Raw genomic sequence first — 12,090 nt, 5'->3', positions numbered from 1 at the left:
GAGAGCAGCAATTAGGAAATAGTCTAAGGAAGAACAAAAGAAGAAAGACTAGAGAAAGGGCAATAGAAAGACAGAGCTATTAAAGAGGTCCTTCCTACGCAGGAGCACTGGGCAGAGGGTCTCTTTTAACACCTCCCCATAATCAACCCGAAGCAGCTTATTTTTAATGGAGAGTTTCTTTACATATAGAAGAAGAGGATTGAGAGGTCCAAAGCTGAGGTCTGAAGGGCTCATGAAAACTTCATTTCACACAGTAAGTGCCTATTTTGCATTGACCAGATGTTCAGCAGCAGGTTTTTGTAGCAGGTGGCAACCAACAAGTCACTGCTTTTACTAACCGTCAAGGCAGTGGTACACGCAACCGTGACACTTGCACGTGCAGTTGTTCATGAGAAAAAGGAAAACGGATTTAGGTCAGCATTTATGCAAATTAAACATGGACACTACTTTTCCAGTGCATTAATGCTGTGGCCCTTCAGTGCTCTGAACTATGGGCCCTCTCCCCTTACCCACCACTGTTACAGCAGATGGAGATGAAATAACCTCTGCAATCACAGAGGTGGGTTGCTCATACTTCCATACTTATTCTTTGTAAATTTTTCACATCCATGCAAAACCCTGCCAAAAAGATGATTAAAAAACCTCAACCCCACAACAATAAAAGCCCAGTATCTTCTTGGAGGGGTGGGGGTGGATGGGGAATAAACACCATGGAAACATGTAGACAGATATATTCTTAGAATATCATTCTCTTGCGTGGAAAGCCTTACTAATTCAAGCCTAAATGTTACAAGAATAAAGGGTTAGAAGGAAAAACACAGCTGGTGAAAATTGGGGGTTGCAGCTCTGCGTTTAATGTCTTCCACTTTGTGGCAGTATCTCTGTATGCCTCACAACATCTTCCTCGTTGGCTGCAACAGGCTGTGAGGGCATGAGGAAAGCTCACAAGATATTTCAATGCTGTCAGCAAACTAAATTATATGTGTTGTCCAGTTTGTTCCATTTTGATTTCATGACTGGAATTGTAAGGGTGACTGTAAGCTCCAGTTTCAAGCTCGTTTAGTGACTCTTGGAAGTATGATCTCACAGATTCAGAGATGGAAGGATCTTCCAGGGCAGCCTGTTTAACCCACTGCATCTATATATGCTACTCTATGCTGTCCTTGGGGATGTGATGCTTCTGAATGTTTCCACTGATTCAACCTCACTACATTGCGGTGGCTCTACGGCACTGTTTTAGACTACTAAAATGTTTTCTTGCCTAGGGGCTGGGCAAGCCTACCAAGGATTGTTCAGTTAAATTTGAGGGAGTCAACTTATTATGTGCCAGTTCAGGCATCTCTTCCAGGGACAGGTTAGTGCCCTGGATCTCATCCAGACTTGGCTTTAGTCCATCTATAATAACACCACACTCCTTAGTTTACAGTTAGAGCCTTGAGGTAAACTGTCCCTGGAGGTACTGTATCTCATTTTCAGAGACTCAACCAAATATTCTGAAGCGTCCAAATGACATGGGACAAAGCCAATACTCCAAAAACAATAGCAGGCTCAAGGCTGCTTGTTATGAATAAACACCAAGCAGATCAAGTAGAATTACTCGATCCTAGAATTCAAGCTCTAATGGACAAGCTGTCTGCAGAACAGCTCAGGAACAGGTTCTCCACTACCCAGCAGTGCGAATAGCCCAATGCAACAACGTATGCTTGCATTTTGCACTTGCTCTGCACTCTCTTTCAATTTATATATGATTGCTTAAATGCAGGGGAGTGGAGAGACCAGGCACTTAAAACCGAGGCTGCAGTGGGCAGTTTTGCATGCAGTGTCACAGGGTTACAGCTGCAGAAAGCACATTTCACTCAAAGATGAAAGCCTTTCTGGAGACACGGCACTGTCCGAATTGTATTTAACTCACAAGTGAAGCTTCCTCTGAAGGACAGTAACAAACTGATTAAAAATAATCAAAAAGAAGTCCCATTAGGGAAGGTTGAAAGAACTGAATCTGCTCAGATTGGAAAAAGATTAAGGGAAGACAGCAAATGTCTACAAATACTTAAACAGGATGTTACAAACTGCACAGGGATTAATTTTCCTCCTTAGTCAACAAGACATAAGAAATAATGGACTGCAGCAGAGACTGATTACAAAATACCAAATGACTCAATTTGTAACATTTGAATTTGCATCTGCTGCTGGAAGTTTCCATGACTGAGGGGTCTTCAGAAATGGACCTTGGTGCCTGCACAGGGAAGTGAGCTGCTAATGCTGGCTGATCATACATTAAGGAGAGTTTTGAGAATAATAAGCTCAATCTTTCTACAATGCATAGGAAAAATAATGCTATGACATATCATAAGAGGTGCCTGTCTACTCAAATGATTCTATGAACTGACTGCTTATGAGACAAAGCCACCTGGCAGTTATACTGGGACAAAGTAAATCTTGTAAGATTGAGGTAATATAGGAGATATGCTTCTGTGAACACTTAACACTCCCTTCAACAAAGAACAATTCTTCAGCAAAGAGTCAACAAAGTTGTTTTGCATGGATTTTCATCCTATCCAATACAGTTATTTCACATTAAAAATTTGGCTCCTTGTAAGTAATTATCTTACCTGCCACTACAGCAGTGTCAAGCTGTTTTCCCTAATATTTTTCTTTCACATTTCAAAAGAAACCAATCTACTCACAAGTCTTATCTGCTGAGTGAGAAGAGATTGGAAAGTGTATTGATCTTATTGATGTCAAGTCCTTCTAGGGAGTAAAAGTTTATTGCTTTCCTGTCTCTGATTATCTTTTTGTGAGGATATGGAAATAGTACTCCATGAGAGAGGAGACAGGCTTCACTACAGAGGTGAAAAGCTGGCGGAGGCATGAGGGGAAGCATGAAGGAAACAGGAAACTGAAGTTAAATTTGAGGAGTTACTAAGTGTATTAGCAGTCCAGGGATTGTGGAAGGTCATACAGCTTTCTAACTTTTAAACGTGCAGGTTTAACCTTGCAAAGTGTGGCACAAGGCAGACAGAGATTTCATGAAATTACTGGTATATTTTTCAGGGCAACATGTTGAAATGTGCTAAACTTCCTTCATTCCCACCGAGAGGAATGGAGAGATCTAGGTACGTTTCAAAAGCTATTTTTCAAAAAATGGGAAGATATAATTGAAAAGCACTTATAGAAAAGTTCAAACCAAGGGAAGTGCTCCATTGTCTAAACACTTCCAGCCAAGTAATTCAGTCCAGAGCTTTATCTGTTGCTCTGCTGAGTTTTAGGTCAGGCTCTTATTTTCAGATTTAAGGAGGGGGCAAACAAAACTCCCTGCATCCACATGTATGTTCTTGGAAGACTATCACAGCAGACACCAAGGCCCTGATTAGGCATCTGTAAGTCCTCATGTTGTACACGTGACTGCATGTGGAAAATTCTCAACAGCACGATCAAGATTTTACAAAATAGAAGGTAAGATCCTGACTTCTGAAATCAATTGGAACTTTGCTATTGATCCCAGCAGGACTCCAGATTCAAACCTTGGTATCTACCCTGAATTGCAGAGGAGCTAAGAACTTAACAGTCTGCTTGAACTTTGAATGCTCAGCACTTTTAATATTAACCCATTAGTTTACATCATGAAGTTTAAGGAATGACCTCTGAAAATTATAATCTAAAATTTTTTAGCTGCAAAATTGTCTCATTTGCAGATAATATTTTCTTATACTGTTCTTTAATCTGTACTTTCCTTTCAGTGTAAAATGGACAACCAACTCTCTATCTCAGGATGTAGCTGGAAGAAAGGGGATCTTTAGGTCTGGATTTCTAATTTAATTAACTGTGCATGTTTATTTGCTAATAAAGCAAATTTTAATTTCCATGACCTCACTGTGAATCCAGGAGATCTTTCGAAGTGTTATCTACTTGAGAGGAGAATAGCCTCCTATCTTTGCACTCTTGTGGAGATGCAGCCCCCAATATGTTGTCTATGACAAGTCCACTCTTCCTTGGCTGAAAGGGCAAAGACCAGGGAGTAGAATTATATATGAGTCAGACTTCACTGAAGAAACAGTGGCTCATACTAAGTTTAAAATAGATATTTATATCCTACCACACTTTCTAAAATTCTTCCTTCACTCTCAGAAATTGAAGTGTTGCATCTTTTCTATTCTTTACTATCCAGAAGTACTCTTCCTTTTGATCTAGCTAGCTTAAGCTAGAATGCCCTTTTCATGGACTATAAAGCTTACTGTATAAACTACAATAAATATGGTTTGAAATACCCACATATGAAATTACAGTGTGACTGTTGAGGCTGTTTCTACATACAAATATTAAAGCCACAATGCTTCTCATAGGTGTGCTCTGTAGTAATTGTCCAATCAACACCTGCCCCCAGAGCAGCACAGACCTCTCTGCAGAAGGAAATACAGATCACATCTCAGATACCTTCTTTACCATATGCCAAACACTGATCAGAAATTACTTCTATCCACTTTGTTAATATAAGACAAAGAGGCACAAAGTGATATGGGACAATAATACTCTTAGGAGCTTAACCAAGTACACCTGTCAGCTCAGGTGTTCAGGTATTTACTCAAACTTTGTATTTCACAGCCTTTAAACATAGGCGATATGTTTTTTTTCTTTACAAGCCAGATTTCCTCCTCCTCAATTACTGAAATTTTATCTGTAGTGCTAACTTTTATCTTCTGTAGTCTTGTCTAGGTATAACTGGGAACTGACATAATAAATATTTCTTTTGCTTCCAAAGCAAGAATTCTATCAAAGCCATAATCTAAAAGGTTAAATATACGGATGCCCCTAAAAATAATGACCATCAATCTGTATTAATTTCACGCCTCAGTTCACCATAGTGCCTCTAAAGAAAAAAGAGCAGCTCGGGAAGTCAGTGAAAAAAGCTGCTGAATACCAAACAAAAGCCAACTGCTAAAATCCAGGTTGCTGCAGGGACGCCATAAAAACATCAGACCATCTGCAGCAGTCATGGTAGAAAATCATTTAGCAGTAAGTATATGCTTTTGGCTCCTGTTATTATTAGATAACTGATAACTGAGTTCTGAATGATTCACATACAGCCGTGCAAACAACACATGGATCTAAAAGTGTGGGCATTGGCCAGGTCTTTCATAATGCTTGCCTTTGGAGAAAATGATGATAACTTGTGGATAGGTTTCACAATACTAAATGGTATATGCTGCCAAAACTATTCTCATGTTTATTTCTGATACCTTTTAGTCTCTCCTGTTTCCCCTGAACTACCTATAAATCCTCTCAATCACACAAAAACTGGAGGAATGAGAGCTAAATGTGATAAAAAGACAGGTATATTATATATAGCCATATTTGAGCCATGGAGTAGTTTTGCCCAGTTCCTTGTCTGACTTAACTTCTGTTCTTCTTCATTACTTTATTAATCTATACCCTCTTTTCAAGTAAAGGCAATTTTTGTGCTCTGAGACCCAGACTCCCCTTGTGGTTTGATCTGTGCCCTTTATCTCAGAAATTAGAAGGAAGCTAAAGTCACAATTCTAATCTAAATTTATGAGGATAAAGAGACAACTGCTAGCTGTTCCACAGAGAGACTATCTATTGCAGATAAGCTAAATCTTCAAAGGGAAATCTTGTAAACTCTAACTCAGTGGTGGGTAGAAGGCTGCCTCAGGTTCATGTTTAAGAGAGGAGCTGATGTGGATTAACAGTGTGAGCTGCCTCAGACCAGATTATCCTTTTGTGTGCTTTGGGTCTTCTTGAGTTAAATTCCATCACTCATTGTAGCACATCCTACCATCTTGGAGAACCAGATGCCATAGTATGCCAGTCTTCAAAGTTAGTCAGAGTCTGAGTTAGCCTTATACAGATGGGACTGAGCTGTGTGTCAATTAAATTCCTGGACCATAACATATTGCTGCAAAAGTTGATGGCAAGACCTGAATCCAGAAACATGTTTATATCTGGTTTACAGGTGAAGGCTAAATTGAAACTTCCATAATGAGGGTAAAGGACAAGATGAGACTGAATTTAGATTAAAGATAATACCATGTTTCTGCTAAACATGTAACCTTGGTCAATATCAATATCAGAGTTAGGAGAATTTATTCTAATACTATTACAAAAGTCATAACCAGGAGTAGTGCTGGCATGAAAAGGAATTTGTGAGGCCTTTCTTATAAAACCTGTGAGCTGATCAGCATAGTGTTTTTGTAACATTAATGCCATGCGTACAGCACACAGTTATCTGTCACAGATACTTCTACATCAGTAATCTGGAGATGTATGAGATATTTCACTCCTGCAGAGAGGGTCTTTACATGACATTCTGCTCAACAAAGGTACATTGCAGATCTTCAAAGCAGTAAGCCATGTGTCATCTTTCAACATTAAAATATCAATGGAAAGTTAACATTTGCATTTGATTTAACTGTGCCAGATAAACCCTCTTGTTTTACCCACTAATATTCTGAGTTAATTAAAGCTCCATGCTAGCAACCATGCCTTCACTGTATAGAACAAGCAAGAAAGCTAAAGCCCTGAAGTTTCAGCATAGCTCATGAGCAGGCCTTTCAGCTTATCATTTTCGGATACGTACCCAGTACAGTACATCTGTCCAGCCCTCCATTGTGATGCACTGAAACACTGTCAGCATAGCAAAAGCAAAATTGTCAAAGTTCGTAATGCCATGTTTAGGTCCCTCCCAGCCTGCCTTGCACTCTGTACCATTCTGACACTGCCGGCCATGCGCAGACTGGGGGGCACAGGGAGATGGATCATCTTCCGCAGGTGTATCTGAAAGAAGAGGAGGAACAAAAAGGGGATTAAGAGAACCAATTGCTACTTGACAACACTGATAAGCAAGTGAAGGATATCCGAGTTTAACAAATATATTTTGCAGCAAATTTGACAGATTTCTTTAGGAATATGCAAGCAACTGTATTAATTTTAATGGGCAGAGGGATGTTTTGTTGTGCTTCACTTTCTTTCTGTAAATAAAGGCCAAGCTGTCAAATTTTACAGTCAAAATTGAGATGGACATTTTTTTAAAGCACACCCTCCTATGAGGAAGAAATCATGCCTTTCAATGTGAGAAGGAACATTAGATCAAGTCTATTGCATTTCTTTAGGCTGCATGTTATGACCAGTGTTTTCATACTGCAGTCACCTGGCATCTGGGTTAATCTTGGAAGGGAATTGCAGCACTGACTGGCACTCTGTTGAAGGAGGCTGAACCCCTGCAGCAGACAGGCTTCAGTGCTCTGGAGACAGGTTGATACGGTGTCAGGCCACTGCTAAATTACAGCAGAGAGTCTCTGGAACTCCGCTCTTTTGGAGTTTAGAAGCTGTGTGGCATTTTATCAATAGCCCAGTGGCACTCAGAAGCTCTATAAAACTACTGCTTGATGGTCCACCCCTTATTCTGTACAGGTGTTTTCAAAGATCTGTGAACTCATACAACAAGCCTGCCCAAATGCTTTAGTATACGAAAAATGGTACAGAAAACATTTTTATAAGCACAAAAATTCCTGCAATAGAATTTTTTAAAATATACGAATTTCAGAGCTTAGTGCTACATTTATAAAAGTTGCATGTATGTATATGTGTGGGAGCAAGTAATTAGGTTTATTTCTCATCTTATATGGCAAAAAAATGTAAATTTCCAAAAGTTATGATCACATTCTGATCATTAACGCATCCCAAAAACTGCAATATTAGAATTACATGCTGTAAAGTAAATAATTCCAGACAGTATGGAGAAAGATATATATACTTTAAAGATGTAAACCAGACTGACAATTCATCATAGTTCTAGCATCATTTCCAGGAAATGAAATCTGCCAATATTACAAAAGCAGAAAATATAGAACTTCTGAAAAAATTTCCTGCTGTACAATACTTTCTTGGTTACAAGATGAACTGTGTCCTAGACATTGGCACCCATCACCACACGGGAAATCACTACTGTTCAAGATCAATAAATCAAATGAAAGAACAGGTAGTTAGATGAGTGAGTGACAATAAAATTGAATTATTTTGAAATTTGAATATTTCTTTCTGTAAATAATTTGGAAGTTCTTTCCTGATGGATTTGGCGCAAAAATTTTCTTCCCATTAATATAATTTTGCTTTCTTAGTAGCTGCACTTCTAACCATGGTCACAGCTTGTGATTAAAAAAATGGTACTGGGCCTCAATTAGATATTCCTTTACAATGACACTGGCGTAAAATGAAGATGTATTTGTGTACGAGATTAATAATAAAACGTAAGAGTTACTCATTTCGGTGATACCATCTCATTTGTACTTCAGTCTGCTAGTGGTGAAATCATCACTACTTTAGTGTTGCTTGAGCCTCTGGGAGGTTTCTTAAAGAACTCAGGCTTGCTCGTAGTGCCAAAGGTCCACATTAAAAAGTCAACTACTGTGTTAAGCAGGAATTGACAATTTTGCACATAGCCTTTACAGACAGGCCAACAACTGAGTGCCCAAGATGAGCAAACTAAACTCTCACCATTAGAGATGGTCTCTCTACATCAAAGGTGATTCATATCCAAGAAGCAGAACAGAGGAACCACCGCTGTGAAACCTCAAACAGGTATGCAGCAAGGAGCAACAGCCACCCATCTCCTATGCCAGCATAAGTGCTCCATTATATATGGGGAAAGCCTCTCTCAGAAAATCTTTGTGTGTATGTTAGATTGTTCCCCTTACCTATCAGCCCCCCTTGCACATGGTAGCAGGTCTTATGCATCTTCCCCATGAATAACTCCAGTCCAATGATGGCATAGATAATAATGACAAACAGCACCAGCAGGGCAATATGCAACAAAGGGACCATGGCCTTGATGATTGAATTTAAAACCACCTGGAGACCTGCAGAGAGAACAGAGGAAGCAGTGATCAGCAAAAGAACAAAATTGAAAGAGTCTACAAATTGCACAATAATATGTAATTTTTATTTCATTTCCCCTCACCTGAACTCATCACCTTGGTGATATAAAGATGCACATTTACAGATAACCTCCCTCCAGAAGATCCCTAACATTTCACAAATTTACCATTATAGCCTGGATCACAGACTAAAGTAAAACAGGTATTACCTTACCTGTCATCAAAATACCACCACCCTGGAGAGGGAATACATTAGCTATTTTGCCTGTCCTTGCAAACCAGGCGTAAGGTGTTCCACAAACAGTACTGAGGAGAGTTAAAGCATGGGAAAGCAAAGAACAACCAAAACTGAAGCAAGACAAGAATAGTGAGACACGCAAGAGGGCAAATGATAGAGTACCACAGAGCTGCACCTCAGAGCTTGGGGAGGGATGGCAAACTGAAGTCATGTCGCTATGCTGACTCTGGGTTCTTCCAGAGGTCAAGTCAGTCTCAGGCAGAGCCTGAGCTGCTGAAGGACCACCAAACCTCTACTGACCAAGAACTTCTGGCCCTCCTAGGAACTTCCTGCACTCCAGATCCATCTCACCTTACTTCAGTCTGAACAGAGGGAAAGTCAGAATCAACAGTGCTGGTTTTGACCCAAGGTTTAAGGATGACTCTATAACAGAGGTTGTCCAGGTCTCTAGAAAGAGGTATGAACAAAATACTATTACATGGCTGTTGTTAAGCCATGAGACTGGTATAAGTCCTAATCCTGAGTGAGCCAAACATTCCTACAATGGCCCAAGGGAGGTGACTTATAGCCAAGTTTGCTAAAGCTCTAAGCAGCTGTACCCTCAGATGCAGTTGACCCAAGCTCCAGATTCATGGGCCTCTCTCTGTCTCCTTCTCCTCATTTGTAAAACCAGAATAACAAAGCCAGCCTCATAAGCCTTTAGCAAGGATTTGCATTTACAAAGGTCTTAAAATTATTATCACTGGTGGCAGTGATGGTAACCACTGTCACTGGCAAGTTATTAATGTTGGAAGTATTGAGTGACCTCTGAAACTCTATAGTCTGCAAATAGCCAGATTAGAACAATTATGAGCTCATGATTTTGCAATGTCCGAGAGCTAGAAGCCACTAATGTCTCCTGAAAATGCTGTCATCTCATCAGAGAAGTTGATATTATCTGTGATTTTTGAAAAATGAGATCCATGAGTTGTAAATGTCTGTTATACATCTGCAAAGAGAGTTTGTGATAACTATTAACTTTTAAAATCTATCAAGTAAGATCTTAGATTTTCATTTCTATTACTTCTTTTAAACTAATTTAAATACTTTCTAACAAGGATAACACATGTCCTGACAAGCACTTTCACTGATAGGCAACCTACTTGCCAATTCACAGCTAAGCCTGAGACTCTGCATTTGCTCCCCAGCTGTGATGGAACACAGCAGGAGCAAAGGTGGCATCAGCTGCCATGCCAGCAAGATCATTCACTGCCTTATAGTCATCCAAAGTTGGCTACTATCATCCTTCTAGTCGGAACATTTTTTTCAGGTGTCTGCAGTCAGTTTACTTATCTGTTAATGGTTCATGCTACTATCCAAAGGGAGTGATACTCAGCATGAAACATTCCAGCTTTCACAGAGAGATCCTTACATGAAGTACAATACTGACAGGATCAAAACCCGTCCTGTGCAAGAGTGGGCTGCTCTGCTTGCTCAGTTACCTCTAAGTACTAAGCAATATCTCTGGGGAAAAAATATTGCTGTTATTACATGAGACAGTAAACCTTTTCTCCTAGATGCTCACTTCATTCAGTCTACTAACTCTAAATATATACAGAACACGAATTGCAGTCCACATCAACATCACTCCAACACTTCACAGCAGTCGAGAATGTTACATTTACCAGAAAATGAAAACAACGTCCCACCACTCTGAAACAATGTATAAGAATACAAGAAAGTTAAAAGACTATAGATGACTACAAACCTGAAAATCCTCCACAAACTTTGCAGATTGAAGTATTTGTAGCTTCAAATAAATCTACACAAAAGCAAATAAAGGCATCCATTTTTAGTGATTTTGGGAGCCTTGTTAGCCCAAAATGTAGCCAAGATTACAAGGTTAAGAGTTCTAACACCAGGTGTTATGTAATTTACCCTTAATTATTATTATTAATTGGTTTAATATTTATCACAGCAATACCTAGTACTCCTGAAAGGGTACTGAGGACAGACACAATGATGAACAAAAAGCGCTCTCATTTTAAATGTAGCTTCATTACCACCCATGCCATGAAAGTGCTGCAGTGTACTACACATGTCCAGAGAAGATAATATCTGCACAAACCAATGCCCTTTGTGTTAACAAAGCAGTGCTCATGAAATCAAAGGCTTACACCATAAACAAGAGATGACAAGGTGTTTAGACATTCAAGGGGAACATGTTCCACCACAAGATTTACAGGAGCTTCAGCTCGCTTAATTAGAGAAAAGCTTCTTGAGGATAGTAAACCAACTTTGAAGAAGAGATGAGCTACTAAATACCGTTAGCATGAATTGATGTGTGTGCTATGCAGTACCTCGTTAGGGTAGTCTGGTTTTAAGTCCAGATGATTCAATTAATTGGCGACCTTACATACATTACCATTAAAGTATTCAGAGAGTTTCTAAAAGTTTAAAATGGCTATGCAGCAACTTTAGAAACATCCTCTCAGAAGATGTAACAAATGCTTCTTGTAGAAGAGCAAGGGATATATGCACATCACCATGCTCCCCAAATTGTTGTCAAGTTTATTGCTGCAATATAGCTGCTGCCAGTAAATTACTTTGTTCTCAGTTCAGGCAGCCACTTGCAACATGAATAGCTATTGCAAGGAATGGCATGAGGAACCAGGTCTGGACAATCAGAAAAGTTGGTGTAGTAGCAAGGGGGGAGAACAGGGAGAGCAGATAAAGAAGGATTAAAGGACTGGGGGAGGGGCATGAGTAGGTAGAACAAACAGAGACACTTTTTAAATAAAAAACCCACATGCTTCAAAACACAACAGATCTGTATTCTGAATCTGAGAGGTGCAGATCAGTGTCTGTGGATGATCAGATGCATTTCTAATCAGGGTAAATCAAGATGAATCATCCCCTTACATGCAGTCACAAAGCTTTTTCTAACCAATGGTGAGAACTTCTACACACTTTTACATGCTC

At 39.5% G+C, this 12,090-nt stretch overlaps 1 protein-coding gene across 1 annotated transcript in view; it reads right to left on the bottom strand.

Moving 5' to 3' along the window:
- LOC104169669 (voltage-dependent L-type calcium channel subunit alpha-1C-like) overlaps positions 1 to 12,090 on the bottom strand; it is a gene marked incomplete at both ends in the record, with an annotated part of 56,571 nt that overhangs the window by 19,918 nt on the left and 24,563 nt on the right. The window contains 2 exons of the mRNA XM_009694534.1: positions 6,596 to 6,792; positions 8,712 to 8,873. Coding sequence (XP_009692836.1) covers positions 6,596 to 6,792; positions 8,712 to 8,873 — 359 coding nt within the window. The remainder of the gene's footprint in view (positions 1 to 6,595; positions 6,793 to 8,711; positions 8,874 to 12,090) is intronic.

The sequence above is a fragment of the Cariama cristata genome, unplaced genomic scaffold (genome assembly GCF_000690535.1).
Source record: "Cariama cristata isolate BGI_N322 unplaced genomic scaffold, ASM69053v1 scaffold6032, whole genome shotgun sequence".
NCBI lineage: Eukaryota > Metazoa > Chordata > Aves > Cariamiformes > Cariamidae > Cariama > Cariama cristata.
This window is presented reverse-complemented; position numbering and strand designations above follow the sequence as displayed.